Here is a 20944-nt window from a genome sequence, read left to right on the forward strand (position 1 = left end):
TCCGGTGAAACATTAGCCAATTAGGTCTCCTAAGGGGGAAAAATAGATGCCTTCCTGGATCAACATCTTTTCTATGTTTAATTCGTTTGGAATATCCCTGTACAGGCCTACCCTGGTTTAAGGACACTCACTTAAAGTACACTGGCGTGTAAGGACATGTTTTCAATAGCACCATACCCCTGAGTCCGAATGCTCGCTTTTCGAGTACGGACACTTATTCTGCCCTTCGGACCGCCATAGTAGTGACGCGCGGATTCCCCTTGCCCAATAGGCAAACGGCAGCTCGCGCATGCACCTGCCAGCACGTCCTGAACAGCAACATCGGTTCCCTACCTGTTACCGAAGTATCTAAGTGAAGCACTACCTTTTTTCCACTTAAAGTACATTTTCGCTTTACATACATGCTCTTGACCCATTGCGTACGTTAATGTGGGGTATGCCTGTATACCTTTTCCTTTCTTAAAATATATGTAACCTTTTCTTAAATATATGTCTCTGCCATCACAGTCTCCATGGATAGTAGATTCCACATTTTTGACCTCCTTACTTCAATGACCTTTTTGCTGGCGAAATCTCCTCCCCCCCCAATTTCAAAGCGTTATTTGTACAGCATGAATTAAAAGTTTCCTTGAAATCCATTTGTATTGAGAGAGAAGGAGCGGCTCAGTGAGTAAAGACACTGACTCTGGTACTGAAGCAGGGGGAGCTGGTTCAATTCCCGGTGTCGGATCCTTGAGCGAGTCACTTTATCTCCCTTTAGTTGCCTCAGGCACCAAAAACATAGATTGTAAGCCCCACGGGGCAGGGACCTGTGTCCTTCAAAATGTCTCTTTAAAGCGCTACGTAAAACTAGCAGCGCTATACAAGAACAAGCTATTATTATTATTGACGGAATATATTTGTTAATAGTTATATCATCTCATAGACGCCTATTTTCCCCCCTAATGTAAACACACCTAATTTAGACTTTACTCAAGTCAGACCTTCCATTTCCATTAATTTGGCGTCACTTCTCTTCTTCGAGTTTGATAATGTCCTTTTTTTTTATGGAGTTTGTGCCCGAAACTGTATTTTATGTAAAAGGTGTCGTCTTACTAAGGATGTATAAAGTGGGAAATGGTGGTGAAAAATTAAAGCACAATAGAGTGCAACCAACATAACAAATAAACCAGTAATACCCAATATAACTGGTGATTGTGTCCAAGTGGTAAGTGAACAAATCACGCACATAAATTTCAGCAGGAGAGTGTCTGGTCACACTTAACTTCTCTTAAAGAATACATAGAGAGAACATAGCGTGATACAGTTTAATGAACATGCATACAAATAAGATGGGAAAAGGGCACACTCACATTCTCCCAATCTTTAAAACGCATTGAGTGCTATAAGGGCACACTTACACCTCTGGTACTCCCGAAATTTACCGGAATGGAGAGTCCTTCTTGACAAAACGCCCCGCGCCTCTGCCTTGGATCCTCCGATCCTCGTGGTCAATGGCGCCGTCGTCCGCACTTACGCATCTGCGCGCGCTGCAGGCATGGTGGCTCGCAAGAGACAGGGCTCCTTCTCCGGCTACGGTGTCCTCAGAGGGTCAAAAAAAACCTACGCGTTTCGCCTTCTGTTCTTTGCGGCTTCCTCAGGGAGTGTGAAGATTCAGAACCCCTAAGGAAGCTGCGCGCTTCGTCTTCTGATCATAGCAGCTTCCTTAGGGGTTCTGAATCTTCACAATCCCTGAGGAAGCCGCAAAGAACAGAAGGCGAAACGCGTCGGTTTTTTTTGACCCTCTGAGGACACCGTAGCCGGAGAAGAAGAGTCCTGTCTCTTGCGAGCCACCATACCTGCAGCGCGCGCAGACGTGTAAGTGCGGACGACGGCGCCATTGACCACGAGGATCCAAGGCAGAGGCGCGGGCGTTTTGTCAAGAAGGACTCTCCATTCCGGTAGATTTCGGGAGTACCCAGAGGTGTAAGTGTGCCCTTATAGCACTCAATGCGTTTTAAAGATTGGGAGAATGTGAGTGTGCCCTTTTCCCATCTTATTTGTATGCATGTTCATTAAACTGTATCACACTATGTTCTCTCTATGTATTCTTTAAGAGAAGTTAAACGTGACCAGACACTCTCCTGCTGAAATTTACCCTATTTCCTCGATTCTAAGACGCACCCTTGATTTAATAAAAAAAAATGTGGGAAAAAAACCCAGTATATTAAATGTGCAGATTTTTTTTTTTTTTAAACTAGCAAACAGTAGCATACATTTATCTGCACTAGAGAGAGGCAGACACAGAATGGGGAGAGAGACAGTATCGGATGAGCAGAGAGAGAATGGATGGGGGGGAAGGAGAGAATGGGGGGGGGGGGAAGGAGAGAATGGGGGGGGGAGAAGGAGAGAATGGGGGGGGGGAAGGAGGGAATGGAGGGATGGGGGAGAAGGGGATGGGGGGAGAGAGACAGTGGAGGGGAGGGAGACGGGGGGGGAGACAGTGGAGGGGAGACAGGGGAGGGAGACAGTGGAGGGAGACAGTGGAGGGGAGGGGGGAGGGAGACAGTGGAGGGGAGGGGGGAGGGAGACAGTGGAGGGGAGGGGGGGAGGGAGACAGTGGAGGGGAGGGGGGGAGGGAGACAGTGGAGGGGAGGGGGGGGAGGGAGACAGTGGAGGGGAGGGGGGAGGGATACAGTGGAGGGGAGGGGGGGAGGGAGACAGTGGAGGGGAGGGGGGAGGGAGACAGTGGGGGGGAGGGAGACAGTGGAGGGGAGGGGGGGAGGGAGACAGTGGAGGGGAGGGGGGGAGGGAGACAGTGGAGGGGAGGGGGGGAGGGAGACAGTGGAGGGGAGGGGGGGAGGGAGACAGTGGAGGGGAGGGGGGGAGGGAGACAGTGGAGGGGAGGGAGACAGTGGAGGGGGGGAGGGAGACAGTGGAGGGGAGGGGGGGAGGGAGACAGTGGAGGGGAGGGGGGGAGGGAGACAGTGGAGGGGAAGGGGGGAGGGAGACAGTGGAGGGGAGGGGAGGGGGGAGACAGTGGAGGGGAGGGGGGGAGACAGTGGAGGGGAGGGGGGGAGGGAGACAGTGGGGGGGAGGGAGACAGTGGGGGGGAGGGAGACAGTGGGGGGGAGGGAGACAGTGGGGGGGAGGGAGACAGTGGAGGGGAGGGGGGGAGGGAGACAGTGGAGGGGAGGGGGGGAGGGAGACAGTGGAGGGGAGGGGGGGAGGGAGACAGTGGAGGGGAGGGGGAGGGAGACAGTGGGGGGAGGGAGACACACACAGAGACACATACACACACACACACACACACACAGTGACAGAGAAACACACACATACACAAACACATAAAGATTGACAGAGACACACAGAGAGAGACACATACACACACACACACACACAGAGTGACAGAGACACACACACACACACACAGAGACACACACACACACACAGAGTGACAAAGACACACACAAACAGACACAAACACACACAAAGAATCACACAGAGAGAGACACATACACACACAGTGACAGAGAATCACACAGAGAGACACATACACACACAGAGTAACAGAGAATCACACAGAGAGACACATACACACACAGAGTGACAGAGAATCACACAGAGAGACACATACACACACACACACACACACAGTGACAGAGAATCACACAGAGAGACACATACACACACACACAGTGACAGAGACACACAAAGAGACACACACACACACACACACACACACACACACACACACAGAGTGACAGAGACAAGGGAGGACTCGTGGGGCTGGCAGCCGAAGCTGTGAGTAGCAGGGGGGGGGGGGGGGGTTCATGGGGCAGGAAGCTGTGAGTAGCAGAGGGGGGGCGGAGGGTTCATGGGGCTGGAAGCTGTGAGTAGCAGGGGGGGTTCATGGGGCTGGAAGCTGTGAGTAGCAGGGGGGGGGTTCATGGGGCTGGAAGCTGTGAGTAGCAGAGGAGGGGCGGAGGGTTCATGGGGCTGGAAGCTGTGAGTAGCAGAGGAGGGGCGGAGGGTTCATGGGGCTGGAAGCTGTGAGTAGCAGGGGGGGGGTTCATGGGGCTGGAAGCTGTGAGTAGCGGGGGGGGGGGTTCATGGGGCAGGAAGCTGTGAGTAGCGGGGTATGGGGGTTCATGGGGCAGGAAGCTGTGAGTAGCAGGGGGGGGTTCATGGGGCTGGAAGCTGTGAGTAGCAGGGGGAGGGTTCATGGGGCTGGAAGCTGTGAGTAGCAGAGGAGGGGCGGAGGGTTCATGGGGCTGGAAGCTGTGAGTAGCAGAGGAGGGGCGGAGGGTTCATGGGGCTGGAAGCTGTGAGTAGCAGAGGAGGGGCGGAGGGTTCATGGGGCTGGAAGCTGTGAGTAGCAGGGGGGGGGTTCATGGGGCTGGAAGCTGTGAGTAGCGGGGGGGGGGGGTTCATGGGGCTGGAAGCTGTGAGTAGCGGGGGGGGGGGGGGTTCATGGGGCAGGAAGCTGTGAGTAGCGGGGGGGGGGGGGGGTTGATGGGGCAGGAAGCTGTGAGTAGCAGAGGAGGGGCGGAGGGTTCATGGGGCTGGAAGCTGTGAGTAGCGGGGGGGGGGGGTTGATGGGGCAGGAAGCTGTGAGTAGCGGGGGGGGGGGTTGATGGGGCTGGAAGCTGTGAGTAGCAGAGGGCTCGTGGGACTGGAAGCTGTGAGTAGCAGTCAGGGGCGGTCAGCTCGTGGTGCCGCTACAGCCGCACTGCTGTGGGTCGCAGAGGGGGGGCCAGCACTTCAAGCAACCAACATGAGACAAGGGGGAGAGCGGGTGGGGGGCCGTGGCTCAAGCTACCGCGCTTTTTGGTAAAACGCTGAAAGCTGCACGCCCTCCGTCTGCAGCGCCCCCAAGCAGGTTTTTTTTTTTTTTTAGTACATCGATTCTAAAACGCACCCCTATTTCAGAGATGTGAAATTGGGAAAAAAAGTGCGTCTTAGAATCGAGGAAATACGGTATGTGCGTGATTTGTTCACTTACCACTTGAGCACAATCGCCAGTTATATTGGGTATTACTGGTTTATTTGTTGTGTTGGTTGCACTCTATTGCGCTTTAATTTTTCACCACCAATTCTTGTACACAGTTTCTAGAGACTGTGTTCTTTTGAGAAGCACCGAGGAGCCATATTATTGTTATTGTTATTTCTTTTGCGCTTCTCTTATTTCACTATAAAGTGGGAAATGTATGTTCTTTTCCCTTCTATCTATATCCCGGTGTGTATGTATATCTTTATTTATATAGCTCCAAAAGTATACAGTACAGGGAATTATAATAATGATACAATAAGCGCAGCAAAATCGGACAATAGGAAAGGAAATCCCTGCCCCGGAGAGCTTACAATCTAAGTGGTATGTCGGGAGACTTACAGAGACAGCAGGTGAGGGAGTAAGTGCAGTAGATGGCAGTGCTTGGTCACAATGGGTGGTAAGAGTGAATGTGGGATGGCTGGGTCCAGGATTAGGGGAGAGATCCCCAGCAGCAGGAGGGAGTAGATAGAGAGAGGGTGTGAATAGAGAATTTGTGGGGGTGCTTTTTATTGAGGGGTAATGTTCTAGATAATCTCCTATTGGCCTTTGCAGGTACGACTTGACATTGAGCACTATTTCTAGGCCTGCTGTCTGCAAGCACACCTATATCTTTCTCCGTTAAGGATTGACCTCCATTTAATGTGTATGTAGTATAAATCTTGCTTCCCAAATGCAGAACCTTGCATGTATCTGTATCAAACGTCATCTTCCATTTACCTGCCCAAGCTTCTACTCTACCCAAATCCTTCTGCAGAGACGTGACATTATGAAAGATAGTCAGAGCAGGATATAATATCAGCAAAGATGGAGACTTTGCTCTCTATGGTCATTAATAAACCAAAGAAAATGCATGGGTCCCAGTAGCGATCGTTGAGGTACTCTACTTCCAACTTAAGCCCAACCTCAACTCTAGGACATTTTGGTCGCGACCAAATGACCGCCGGTGTTTGGCTGCCAAATACCTCGCTGCCTGGACATCGCTTCGCTGTCAAGATAAGCCCCCTACCCTAACCGATAGAACCCCATCAATTAACTTACCTTGGAGACACGACTGAGTGTCCAGCGGCAGAGAGGCTCCGGCGCAAGGTCCCCAGGCGGCCAAACACCAGCGGGGACTTTGTCACGGCGAGACGGCCGTGCTCACAAGTCTGGTTCTGCAACCTGAAAAGGTTCCGTTTATGGCGAGAGTCTGTTGTCTATCCTTCGACCAGTTTTCAATCCAGGTGCAAATATTTTCATCCAGACCAATCTGCTTTATTTTGTACACCAACCTCTTGTGTGGAACTGTATCAAAAGCCTTTGCAAAATCTATGTATACCACATCAACTGCATTACCCTGACATACATTCCTACTTCTACTTGTCATTACCCAGAATTCCTGGCTGCAGTGGAAGCACTGTTGGATAACGGGAAAAGACCTGTCTGAGATGCAAATGCACCACACGTTGTAATTTTGATTGCTGTACTTCTTCAAACAAACTAAAGTTAGTTTGGCATGACCTACAGTATCATAAATCCATGCTGACTATTACAAATCTTGTTTTCCAAAAGGTATTCCTAAATATTATCCCTTGGTAAACATTCAAGTAGCTTCCCCACTATTGATATCCGCCTTACGGTTCTGTAATTCCCTGGTTTTGATCTGGCTTCATTTTGAAATACAGGCATCATGTCTGCTTTTACGCCAATCTTGCGGCACAGAGCCTGTGGAAGTGCAGTTTTTGAATTTGAAATGCAACGGTCTGGCTATGACTGAACTGTGCTTCTTAAATGTGCCTGCCATCGGGGGCCTTGTGTTTTATTTACCCTCAATTTACCAAGCAGCCTTTGCACCTCTTCCTATGTTAGCCAAATGTTTGTTAATGCTGTGGTTGTGACTTCCTTTTTCTGTAATATTTTTTGCAATTGGCTCGTCCTTGGTATGTACAGCGGCAAATAATTTGTTTAATACCTCTACCTTCTATCTGCGCACGACTGTGTGTATCTGTATTTGCGGCTATGGAAGTCTGACTGTGTGGCGGTATCTGCATGACTGCGTTCTGGTATCTGCATACAGCTGCATGTGTAGAAATAATTATACTGCGTTGTTTGGCTGTGTAATTCTTTATTATTAACAACGGACGATCATATAGAATTCTATTTTTTAAATATGTAGAATATTAAGGTCTGTATCACTAAAACAGTATTCAAATATTTTGTTATACAGAGCATTTGTTCGTATGATAGAAATACTTTATTATCCTATTTAAATCATGTGCGTGTCCGGGTTTTAAATGTAACATTCTGGGACGTATAATAGTTTTTTATTTTTTCGAAATCTAATTATTATGGGTGGCATTTACACCGAATATTTGTATTGTCCTAGAATATAGCTGCTGTTTGCATGTGACTATCTTTATGTTACCTGGATATATTTTGAATATATATTTACAATCAGTATTTCTGCTTCAGTCCCTTGTTCTACTAACATCTTGAAATTATAGATCTATACACCTACACAGTACATGTGTCTTGGGAAGCAGAGCTGTATGATGTATTGTCTAGCGCTATGCAAGGCATTGTGGGGTGCGACTTCGGCAAGCACTGGTGATTGACAGCTCTGCTTCCCAATAGGATTTGCAGCATGCTTAACTTCACACGTCACCCCCAATTTTCCACTTGCCACTCGTTTTCCAAGGCCTGAGTGGAATCTCTCTTCCCTTTTTCTTTACCCGTTCTCAACTTTTCTGTGTCTCTCCCCTCCCCCACCTTTCTAACACAACTATAGATGTAAAAATATATAAGTAAATGAGTATGTACATATTCATTTTATATAAAGGGATGGAAAAATCATGGGTGCCTAAGATGTTGCCTCCGGCACTTCTGCTGTGACATGCTTCGATGGGTAACATTGCTTCCTATTCTGCTTTGCTACCTGCACCGCAAAGCAGGACAAGGTGCGCTGTTACTATCTGTGGCACTACTTAGTGTGGAGGGGGTGGGGGGGATAGAGGGGGAATGGGGGGGATAGAGAGCGGATGGGTTCGAGGCGCAACAGGGGGGGTGAGGGAGCATGACGGATTAGTCAAAGTCTCTGTCCACCTCTGTTCTCCATTGTGGCAAGGAGAGGAGGGAGGTGTGTGTGTCAGTGTCACATTTGCACACTGACATTCTTGCCAAGGGGGGGCGTAGCGCCAGTAAAGATGCCTACCGGCGTACTGGGACATTTGATCACAGCTGTTTCGCCGCCATAGTGGAGCCAATGTCCAAGACAGCCGACCTGCCACTCAACAAAACTTTCACTCTTAACAATTCTGACTGGTTCCTAATTTTCGACCTTTTTGACCCGTGTGTGTGTGTCAGTGTCAGTGTCATCATTTTCTGAATACATTGATGATTGTACTTTCTATGACTTGCATATATTGGAGATCGGTGATATTCAGTTCTACTTTCTGTGGGTGTTTTCAAACACCTGCTACTACTCCTTCTTTTCTTACATATGTTCAACAGTGTCACTTCTGTTTAATTCTCAATGCTATATTTATTGTGACAAAGCCTTTGTCGGTGTAACAGGGATTTATAATTGGATTTTACTAATTCAAAGTCTAGTTTATGATGTTGATTATATTTTAAGATTTGTGTGTGCAAGTCTATCCTATCTATCTATCCTATCTATCTATCACTAGTTTGTTATGATATTTAATTATAGAAATGATCAGTCATAACCTATTTATTGACAATTTATATTTGCTGCTCTCCTATTTAAGGTCCTAATTATCACTACAATTTGATATATTTTGTAAACCTGTACATGTATTTATGACTGTATTCATATTTGTTAGGATGTTATAAAAAAAATATTTATATATAGTATTATGAATAATAAATGGTAACTATAATGTACTGTATACTATAGTGTATTTATGAATATAGATTGAAAGATATAAAGCTAAACACTGGAATATTGTGTCTTCATCTACAAGACATTTTCAGAATTGGTATTGCATGTGTACGCAATGTACGTAACTGTGTACGCTGCAGGCGTAGCCTCATTGCCCGGCCCCTTGCTTCCTACTACCTGACGTCACCACGGTCCCCGCTTTTGCCTTCTGTCACTTCCGCCTCGTGACGTCCTGTATCTGCGCAGCGCGGCTGTGAATAGGGTGCCTTACGTCGCCTGTTCCCCCCTGCTCTACGCACAGTGCGCAGCGTAACACTGCGAATACGCAACTTGCGTAGCGAGGGCCCTACGGCCGCGCGCCTCGCTGTGAATAGGGCCTTTACGCCGGGCGGCCCGAGTGTCGGCGCGGGCGGTGCGCTATTTCCGTAGCGCCGGTTCTGTGTCTCCTTGGCGGGCCCGTCGGATAGTAAGTCCCGCGCCGCTTTCCGTGACGCGTCTCCGGGTTGGTGGGGGTGTGTGTGTATATATGTATGTTATATGCATAACCCCCGGGTGTAGGGGGAGATTGTACACACCGGGTACCGGAAGGTGTTACCCCCCCCCCCGGGTGGGAGGGTCCCGAGGCCGCGGCCTAGAGAGCAGCTAAGAGCCGGCGCCATTTTCTGGGAGAGGAGGCCCGGGGGAGTGTGTACATATCCGTGTGTGTAAACTGTGTATATATACACGGCGTGTTTATGTATTTTAATGGTACAGTATAAACACAGTTATATACATGCACGTGTGTGTGTGTGTATCTATATCTATCACACACACACACACACACACACACTGCTAATATACACTGTAGAGAGAGAGGGGGGGGAGTGAAAATATGGACTTAAGCAACCTTCTTTAACCAGCTGCAGGTTAAATAAGACTTGTTTTTTTATTTTTGTATTATTATTATATTGTTCAGCCTGATATTAGTTTGCCAGGCTTAACCTGAATGTAAAAAGTAGGTTGGGAAATTAACACCTGGAATGGTGCCTCAAAAACAGCAGGACACTAGTATATTGGTATACGGCAATAAACTGTGGTATAACCCTTACATTGGTTGGTTGAAACTGTTAGCAGTGGAGGTAAATATGAATGATACAGATACCCATATACATGTGGAGTAGAAATATATACACGGAGTTCGACCTGAAATCTGGGGAGGGGGAGACTCGGGACCAGCAGCCCTGTATGAGGCGGCGTCGCTGGGGAGCTCAGGCCCTTGCTCACATTCCACACCGGATCAGGTCAAGAAGACTCAAATCCCACACTGGCTTGGGTACCGAGAAGATTATAACAAATAGTTTGGATACACCAACTCGATATCCGGATCAGTTGGTGTACTCACGGTCCCGTTCCTCTGTAAATCGCTGACCGTTCATCAGAGGCGTGCTTCTGCCTTGATTGGTCCAACAAGTAGCAGTAGAAGAAGAAAAAAGAGAGAGAGAAGGAAAGCACCGCAAAAAAAGTGGAGGGGCTGGAGGCAAGTGGATCTAAACACGAGCATAAAGCAAACAGATGAAGGTTAAAAGAAAAAATCCTCTGATGCGTTTCCCGCCGTGACTGGCGCTTTATTGCGCACGAGTCACGGCGGGAAACGCGTTGGAGGATTTTTTCTTTTAACCTTCGTCTGTTTGCTTCACACTCAATAAATAATGTTTACATCCACTTGCCTCCAGCCCTTCTACTTTTTTGTGATGCTCTCCTTTTCTCTTTTTTTGCTGCTACTTGTTGGACCTGAATATACCTTACCTTAATCCTAATATGTCTGACCCTTACTTTGACAATGCCAGCCATAACCCTAACCAGCACTCGCTAAATCCTAAAAATCTGGGAGAAAATCGTTGACGGCTAAATGAGAGAGAGGGAGGAGGTTATATATCAGACTGCTGGGTAAATAGATAATTCCCATACATATACTGTTTATATCACTGTAAAGATGTGTTTACTTAAAAAGATGGCAGTACAGCGACACTCACAAAGCTGTTGTCACACTGGTGTTGGCAAATAAACGCCAGGCCAAAGAGAGGGGAAAGGTCCAAAGAGGGACTGAAATGTTGATACTGATAAAACTCTTTTGCACTATTTCTAAGTTCCTGTGTTTGCCTGATTTCTGTGTGTGTGTTTGTGTCTCTCTGAATTTATATTTACATTCAGGATTTCTGCTTCATTTCCTTGTTCTAATAACATTATACTGTATTGACATTTATGCAGGCATACCCCACATTAACGTACGCAATGGGTCCAGAGCATGTATGTAAAGTGAAAATGTACTTAAAGTGAAGCACTACCTTTTTTCCACTTATTGATGCATGTACTGTACTTGAATCGTCATATAAATGTGTTATTTAGATCAGTTATGCACGTATAACGGGCTCTAAAGTCTCCCCGCTTGCGTACAGCATTGGAACAGGAAGGGAGCCGGTATTGCTGTTTAGGACGTGCTGACAGGCGCATGCACGAGCTGCCGTTTCCTATTGGGCGATATGTCCTTACTCGCGAGTGTACTTAAAGTGAGTGTCCTTAAACCGGGGTATGCCTGAACATATATACACACATGTCTTGGGAAGCAGAGCTGTATGATGTATTGTAGCGCTATGCAAGGCATTGTGGGGTGCGTTTTTGGCAAGCAGAGTGGTGATTGACAGCTCTGCTTCCCATTTGGATTTGCAGCAGCCGCGGTCTTAACTTCACACGACACATATATACTCCTGACGAAGGTTGCTTAGCATAGCTGTAACGTTGTAATTATTTGTGTGCGTCTGTGATGTCCCCTGGAAATTACACGTCCGTATTTGTAGTACTGGGTACTTCTGTCCTGCTCTGCTCCCTGGTTCGGAGCTGGGCAGGCGGCGGGAGAATAGGACAGGATCGCAGAGCAGGACGGCCAGAGAAGGAGCACACTGTAGCAGTGGCATACACGGAGGTTGGGCTGCTGGGTCCCGCTCCTCCCCAGCCGTCCTCATACGCTCCCGCGATCCTCTGTTCCTTTCTCCTGGCGTCCTCTCTCCACCGCCGACTGTCGTCGTCGTCTCCCTCCACTGCCCCTGCTATCGTCCCCTCCCTCAGCTGCCGTCCTCTGCCGCCGCCCTGCGCTTACCGCCCTCTTTCGCTGTCCCCCCAAACCTACCCAGCCGGATAATTTTTATTTTTTCTCCGAGTACGCAGTATTTTTTTTTTTGTACCCTGTACATCACTAATATATAGAGTTTCCCTATATCTCATGACAAAATGCAGTTCCCAATTGGCAAACAATTCTTTTGCGGTATGGCGATAGTTATTTTATGTTTTCAGTGAGGGAGAGACAGATATATCTATATATCTGGGGTATGATTCCCTACAAAGGTTCAGCTGTTACAGCGTTGCTAAGCAACGACATCAGAGAGAGGAGACAGAGACAGCAAGGAGCTGAAGAGACTGGATGATGTAGGAGGGAATGGAGGGCAGTGTGCACATGGGGCAGGAGGGAGTGCAGCAACAACGGCAAAAGGAGGGGAGGAGAGGCAGATGAGTAGGAGAGGGAGTGTAGTGTGCAGAGAGGGAGAAGCAAACACAGTAAGGCGGAGAGGGTGGGCATGATGGGGAAGAGGGGACGAGACAGCAAGGCATTACAGGAAGGGGGAGAAACAAGGCGTAATGTTTAACCCTTAAGATATGCTAGACAGGTGGATGTTATGCTGAGTATGTACATATGTATTCAATTGTATGTATTTCTTCCTGGCATTGGGTTACCACGGAAACCAAAGTGACGCAACCTCACACATCCTTATTTATTCGCTGTTTTATAGTTCTTTTCTCTGCCATCTTGTTTAGCTAAGGTTGTACTCCCATGTTGGGGTCAGAAGTAAACATTAAAAGGAGCCACATGTTCTTTAATATTTGGGAGTCTGAAATATTTATAATGCATATTAAGGGTCAGAGAATGGTTTTTTTTCTCTCCGTAATTTACCATCAACTAGATGGATAATATAGCAGTGGTTTTCAAACAAAATTTGGTTGGGGAACCCTATAATTTATATTGTGAGTACTGGCCATACCTTTTGGATTGCTGGATATTAAAGAATGATTTATTACATTATTCTATATTATGTAATACCATGTTATGCTGTATGTGATCATATGATGCAGTCTTACGTTATCACTGTAATGTTATCAGCGTGTGCTCGTGCACGTACGCTTGCCAATGCTCAGCGCTTGGGTCGACATGAAGTGATTTCCAAGTGCTCAGGAGGGTCACATGACCCTTCAGCCACGAATCGGCACCAGTCAATGCACACTGCACACAGCACACAGACACAGCCCCGATCGAGCCAATGCCACGCCCCCTCCCTTATGCGGCACGCCCCCCACTCGCGCTTGCAAAATTCAGCAGGACCGCCTAGTACTCATGCTTAGAGTTGGTGTTGTCACCGCTCTCAAGCATAAGCGCTCGTGGCCGCAGCCTTAGGCCTGGGACATAGTGCATTTAACCAGTGCTGAGGTGCGCTGGCTGAGGCTCAGGGAACGCGGTGCTTTCCCTGGCCTTACACAGCGCGCCATCAGGGGACGGGGGCTAGTGACGTCACGGAGCTGGTTCGCCCTCATTGGGCGAACCGCTCACGTGACCGGCCCTGCGCTCCGGCAAGCGGGGAAATGTCAAAACTCCGTCAGACACACGCTTCCCCAAGCGTGCTGACGCGTGCGCGAGCCCCTGCTAAAGCCGCTCTCATTGCGGCTGCAGGGGCTCAGTGCCGAGCAGCGCTGACCATGTCCCAGGCCTTAGGCCTCGGCCATGGTCAGCGCTTACGTGCTGAGCCGTGCTGAGGCGCGCTTGCACTTACCTGTGAGCCCCTACAGCCGCAATGAGAGCGGCTTTAGTAGGTGCTCGTCTACGCTTCCGCAAGCGCGCGGAAGCGTAGGTCTTAGGTAATTTTTAAAATCACGCGCTTGCCGGAGTGCAGGGCCGGTCACGTGAGCGGTTCACCGAATGAGGGCGAACCAGTTCCGTGACGTCACCGGCCCGCCCCCGACATGCCCCCTGACGGCGCGCTGTCTAAGGCCAGGGAAAGCACCCGCTTTCCCTGAGCGTCAGCGCGCACGCCGGAACCCTGGATGTGGCCTTAGAAAGGTTAGGCGCACTCTCCTCTGGGTTGGAGAGATTAAGTATACTCACACATCTTTGTTAGAAGTTGAAATCACACGCTTAACCTCCCAACATAGTTACATAGTAGATGAAGTTGAAAAAAGACATGCGTACATCAAGTTCAACCAATGCTACATTTAGACGACCGATACTTTATCCTATATCCGTACTTACCGTATATTGATCCAGAGGAAGACAAACAAAAAACCCCATTGTCATATCCAATGATATCTCATCTGTGCTTTCTTTCTTGGGAAAATAAATTCCTTCCTGACTCCAAATATTGGCAATTAGATGACTCCCTGGATCAACATCCTTCCTGTGTTTACTTATTTGGTATATTCCTGTATACCTTTCCTTTCTAAAAAATGTCCAACATTTTTTTGGAACATATCTTGTATCTGCTATTACAGTCTCCATGGGCAATGAATTCCACATTGTAATTGCCCTTACTGTAAAGAACCCTTCCCTTTGTTTCTGGTTAAATCTCCTTTTCTCCAACATTGAGGGATGACCCTGTGTCCTTTGTACTGCCCTCGGGGTTAATTGTTATGTTGAAAGCTCCTTGTAATGTCCCCGAATATATTTGTATGTAGTTATCATATCCCCTCTTAGACGTCTCTTTACAAATGTGAACAAATTTAATTTGGTGGCTCTTCTCTGCACTCTCTCTAGTTCCAGAATATCTTTTCTAAGGAGTGGTGCCCAAAATGGTACTCCATATTCAAGGTGTGGTCTTACAAATAAAGGGGCATAATTATGTTTACTTCCCTTCCATCCATTGCCCATAAACCAGAGAGGGGTGAGGGACTGATCTTTATAAGATAGAGATTAAGCGTCCTCACACACCCCTCTATTTGGGCTAGTGACGTTAAGTGCGCTCAGATTTCATCTCTGAGGGGTTAAGCGCATTTCTCTCCCTTTTTGGGTTAGAGAAGTTAAGCATGTGATCTCTGATGTAGAGGGGTTAAGCGTGCATACATTGGGATTATGCGCACACTCCTCTCTCTGGGTTAGGGAGGTTACAAACACTCCCCTTCCTCTTTATGGCTTAGTGAGTTTAAAGGCACCTAAACCTTCCTCATCTCTCCCTCCATAGGTCACCTGGCCCGCGTGCGATGGGAGCTCCGCCATGTCAGCCGAGATCGGGCCTGGCACGCGTCTGAGGGCCACATCTGGAATGGGTGACGGACTGGAAGGGGTGCAAATGTCGGGCCCTCAGCAGCCAGCCCTTCCCCAGCCGCAGATCCCCCAGAGCTCCAACCCTCCTCCGCCCGAGACTGTCAATGCCACCCGACCCAAGCGCCAGACCAACCAACTACAGTACCTGCTCAAGGTGGTACTCAAGACACTATGGAAACACCAATTTGCGTGGCCCTTCCAGCAGCCAGTGGACGCAATTAAACTCAATCTGCCTGTGAGTAGCTCTCCCCTGTTCCTCTACAGGGTTAGGAATGGTCCATGGGGTGTATGAGGTGGTAAAGGGAGGAGGAAACTTCCATGTGAGTTAAGGGGGTTACCAAGAGTTAATGGGGGAAGTTGAATATGGTTTGGAGGGAAGTGTATCTTGTATGGGACACGAGGGTGCCTGTGGCATTGATTGATTTGAGGTCAATGGGGTGTCTTGTATGGTATAAAGGCAGTCTATGACATGGACGATTGACATTTGAATAGGGTTTCTTTTATGGGGAAAGAGGGTGTCTCATGTACAGGGGTTACTAGGGTCAGTGATAATATGGTTAAGACTGTCTATGGTATTAGATTATTGTAGGTTAATTAGGTATCTTGTTTGGGGTAAAATGGTGTCTCATGACGGGAATTATATGGTAGTAGATGATCAAGTCACCTGTTATGTATGGAGTAAGTGGGTGTACTAGTACTTGTTTGGCATGAGTCTGTGTCTCTGGTGTTGGGTTATTGCAGGTAACCTTCCTTGGGGAAACCTTTCAGTGTCACATTATGTTGTCTTAATGTAGGTTTTTGGGGTCAGTAAAGTCTCATATATAGGATGAGACTGTGTCTCCGGTTTAAGACTCCTTTAATTCAGCAAGAAGAGTAGAAGAAGAGGGCGTCTCATGCATGGGATTACTAGAAGTTAGGATGGTCAGTTGATTGTCTGTCTCTTGCATGGAGACAAGACTGTGTCTATGGCATTAGGTTATTGGTGGTTAAAAGGTTCATTAGAACCTGCTGTGAGATGAGTGCATCTCATTACTAGAAACTAATAGGGTCAGTGGGATGAGAGGGTGTCTCAGGCATGGATTTTCAGCAACTTAATAGCCATGAATTTCTTCATTTTTTTAAAGGATTTCTGGGAGGTAATAGTATCAGTTGTTTCCAACTTGTATTGAATCATTAAAAAGTGTTTCCCATGCCTGGAGACATCATTAATTTAGGAGGGATAGTATGATAAGACAGCGTGTCTGGGATGAGATTCTCAGGCATTTTAAGAGTCAGAGAGTCAGTGGAACCTCTTGTATGGTAGACGATGGTGTCTTTTATGAGTTTTATAGGAGGGGAAATAGGGTAAGATCTCACCCACGGCGTTCCTAGACTTTAAATGGGTCAAAGGCGTTTTGTCTTATGGACAAAGTTTGTCTTGGTGGATTACAAGAAGTTGATGGGGTTCAGAGACCTTTTTTTCTCTCTCAAACTCTGACATTGAATTCCTTGACATTATTAGGGTCAGTAGAGAACGTTTTTTATGGGTTGCCTCATGCACTTGATTACTGGAAGCGAATGGGATCCGTGGATTTTCTTGTATATATGATCAGGAAAGCCCTCATTACGTTTGAAGAAATCTTACACTGGCATGATAAGAGGTCACCATTGGCACGGGATTCTCATAAATGGATAGGGTCACTGGGAACGTCTGTCTTAAAGAAATCCTGCTTGGGCCTCATTGTTATCCTGTAAGGTAATGGTGTCAGCGGCCCTTCTCCTTTTGTGCTGAAGTATGCGTCTTGTGCACAGGAGTCCTATATGTTAATAGGGTTAGTGAAGGCTAACTTGTGTGCGATAAGAGGAGATATTCAGGATCCTAGAATTAAATGGATTTAGTGGAAGATGCATTGTGTGTGATAAGGGGCTGTCTATGATCATCAAATATAGCCTTACTTTCTGCTAGTAGTGGGGTGATCTATTTGTGCTTTTTTTTGTTTTTTTTAGCGTTATTGGGTGTCTGTCCGGAGTCGCCCTTTTATCCCACTGACCCTACTAAATAATGGAAATCCCATGCAATGCAAAACTGTTGCTTTTGATCCTATTTATTTCTAGTAAGCTCGGTCCTCATTATCCTATATGCAAAGTTCCACTGACCTGATTAACATCTAGTAATGCCGTGACATACGGAAAGGATCCATGTCACATGGAGTCTATCCCTTTCCCTGCAGGGTGATTCGGTGACACAAAAATATGTATACCCCATGGAATCTGTCCCTCCCCTTGCTGCGTGACACTAATGGGACCTGTGTCCCCCATGCGTCCTATCAGTCTGTATGTTCCCTCCCATTTTATAGGACTATTACAAGATCATTAAGATCCCGATGGACATGGGCACCATCAAGAAGCGCTTGGAGACACATTATTACTTGAACGCGCAGGAATGTATCCAGGACTTCAACACCATGTTTACAAATTGCTACATTTACAACAAGGTGAGATGCGTGCGTGAGGCTTATACACAATGGAGGTGGTGCTGTGTAATAGACAGATCTAGCCTTTCAGGCCCAGCCACATCTCTGTCCAAAAGTGAAGGTTGGGGTACTCAACGTGTGAAAATCAATAACATTGGGGTGGTATCACGGAACATAACTTTTTTTTTTTTTTGAGTTGTGTATGTTCACAGAACAAAAACTGTAAGCACATCTTTTCCATTGCAAAATCAAGGGATGTTTATTATATTATTGCCACATCAAAGTTCCAGGTCCTCTTGAGGACCTTTTGTTAGTGTTGCTGTATAATGATATAATAAAAAAATCACTGTGTGTTTGTGCTGCTCAGTAAGGAGAGACGGAGGCGGACGGGGGCGTGGCTTGTCGGATGCATTGGAGCTAATAGCAGGGATGTGTGTCTGTGTGTGTCGCTACACATAGTGACAGAGCAGACGACTGGGGGGGAGGGGTAGCCGGCAAAGCGCCCCCCCCCCCCCCCCGTGCGCGCCTAACAAAACACCAGCTCTCTTTGATGTGCACGTGTATATAGGAAAGTGATTGCATAGGTATTATTACATATTTATAACTCTTGCTTTTGGCAATGGGGTTGTGCAACAATTATAATGAACATAATGTAGTATATTGTCACGACTTGTGCTGAGTATCATTGATGTCATCACATGGGGCGCTGATTAATGTGATGTGTTGTTGACAACACGAGCGGCGCACTTTGGAGCACTCACTAGCCATTTATCTAGGCCTAATAGGTGTTTCATATGCACCTGCTGAGATTCACCTGCATTGCTTCCTGGAGGAGGTGATGCATACAAAAACTGTGTGTGTGTGTGTGTGTGTGTGTGTGTGTGTGTTTTGTATGCAACGCCATCTTGATTGGTTTGACTGGTTGAGTTATGAAACGGCGATGTTTACCTTTGGCGCAATACATTTGTCTAAACTCACACATTTCCCTCTCGCCAGCCTGGGGATGATATAGTGTTGATGGCGGAGGCCCTGGAAAAGCTTTTCCTGCAGAAGATCTCAGAGATGCCCCAGGAAGAGTCGGAGCTGTTGATTGTGCAGAGCAAGGGGCGTGGCCGGGGCAGGAAGGAGCCAGGTAAGAGAGTGGGAACCAGTGGTGTGAGCCAGTGGAAGGGGGAGGGAGCCAGAGGAAGGGGGATTAACAAAGAAGGCGCCAGGTTAGAGCGGGTAGAAACGGAAGAGGAGAGCCAGGGGAGGAGAGCGTAAGTGTGAGGAAAAGAGTGAAGGAAGGAGGCAGGTGAAGAGCGCAGAGATGGGGTGGGGGCAAGAAGGAACCAGGTGAGGACAGGGGTGGGAGAGAGAGCAGGCGAGGGAGGACACGTTTGAAGGAGGCGGTGTAGTGTTTAATAGTTGCAGTTAACTTGTGTTTCTCCTGCAGATGCCGCTATCACCCCGATGAGAACCAGGGTCCTATCTGGAACGCAGGGGGACAAGAACTCCCCAAAGACCCCAATCCCACGTAAGTCACCCATGGTTTTTTTAATATGGCTGCCAGCTGGCTTTTGTAGGTATACTTGGTTTGCACGTACCTGATCAAACCGCCTGACTTTTTTCCAGAGTGAAGGCAGAAATGTGTATATAGATGCAGGGAGCTATGGAGCTGTGGCCCAATTCTGTTTATACTGTATATAGTTACTGGTGTTTGTGTGTGTGTGTGTGTGTGTGTGTGTGTGTTTTTGTAGGGGGAGGTATTTTTATATGTATAGAGCAGTGTTGAGTTCCCGGGGCATTCCTAAAGGGTTTCCTGCAATTTTCTGGTAATTTCAAAATTGTACCAAATAGAGAAGAATTTACAATGCATCTGATCTCAGACGCGCTATTAGAGATGGTTGGGGTTCCTCAGAATTTCACATAGGGTTTCTTAACCAAAAAAAAGGTTGGAAACCTCTGAGATATATATATATATATCTATATATATATATCTATATATATATAGATATATATAGATATAAAATGGTTTTTGAAGCAAAAAGTGGCACTGTGTGCTCATTTGCATGTCATTTCCCAGAATTCCTTGCTGCAGTGGAAGTGCTGTGTGCTGGGTGATAATGGGGAAAGGCGGGGTTGCAGACCTGCCTAAGACATGCAGATGAGCTTACAGTTGTATTTACACACACATATATATATATATATATATACATATATATACATATATACATATATGCATATACATATACATTTACCATACATCCCACATACCACACTCACACATACATCACATCACACACCCATCACATCACACACACACACACATACATCAGACTCACAACACACATACATCACATCACAACACACATACATCACATCACACATACATCACATCACACATACATCACACACACACATACATTACACACACACACACATTACACACACACACACATACATATTACACACATACATTACACACACACACACACACACACACACGGCAGCAATGCAAGAATTGGAAGACAAACTTGAAAAGATTAAATGGGATATTGTTGACCTTTGTGAAGTAAGAAGAAAAGATGAAGGCCTCATTAAGCTGAAAAGTGGACACCTATTCTATTACAGAGGTGCAGATAATGGAAGAATCAGTGGAGTAGGCTTCATCGGTAACAAGAGATGGAGAAACAACATAGTAGAGTATGAAAGCTCATCAGAAAGAGCAGCCAGAATCATCATGTAGTTGACAAAGAGACACAGGCTTCAAATAATCCAAGCGTATGCTCCAACATCAAGTCACTCAGACAATGAGGTGAAAGACTTCTACCATGAAATCAACCAACTTAACAGCAAAGGAAACTGTCACCTAGATCCTTATGGGATATTTCAATGCAAAGATTGGTGCTCAGCAGAAATCTGACGCATCAGTTGGCAAGTATGGTTACGGTAACAGGAATGAATGTGGGCACAGATTGGTGGAATTTGCAGAATGGGAAAACTTCCACATCATGAATTCATTCTTCATGAAGAATCCAAATAGAAAATGGACATGGAATGGATCCAGTGGTATCATGAATGAAATGGACTATATCCCAACTAACAAGAAACACGTGATTGAAGACTGCATAGTCGTTAACTATTTTGACACGAGGAGTGATAACCAATTGGTTCGCTGCAAATTATACCTGAATGCAACATTAGAAGAAACCCGATTTCAAAAGAAGACAGAAACCATAAACATCACTAGCCTCAAGAAT

At 46.8% G+C, this 20944-nt stretch overlaps 1 protein-coding gene across 5 annotated transcripts in view; it reads left to right on the top strand.

Annotated features, from left to right (window-relative positions):
• The window catches only part of BRD4 (bromodomain containing 4), a 71189-nt gene that overhangs the window by 5081 nt on the left and 45164 nt on the right, over positions 1–20944 (top strand). For 4 of the 5 annotated variants that reach the window (XM_075577285.1, XM_075577284.1, XM_075577287.1 and 1 more), the window contains exons 2-5: positions 15167–15484; positions 17586–17723; positions 18699–18834; positions 19138–19218. In XM_075577285.1, coding sequence (XP_075433400.1) covers positions 15200–15484; positions 17586–17723; positions 18699–18834; positions 19138–19218 — 640 coding nt within the window. In that variant the 5' untranslated portion in view covers positions 15167–15199. Of the gene's footprint in view, positions 1–9247; positions 9379–15166; positions 15485–17585; positions 17724–18698; positions 18835–19137; positions 19219–20944 lie in introns of those variants that run through there. The other variant, XM_075577286.1, reaches the window with a different exon arrangement.

This window comes from Ascaphus truei, chromosome 20, assembly GCF_040206685.1.
Source record: "Ascaphus truei isolate aAscTru1 chromosome 20, aAscTru1.hap1, whole genome shotgun sequence".
Lineage (NCBI taxonomy): Eukaryota > Metazoa > Chordata > Amphibia > Anura > Ascaphidae > Ascaphus > Ascaphus truei.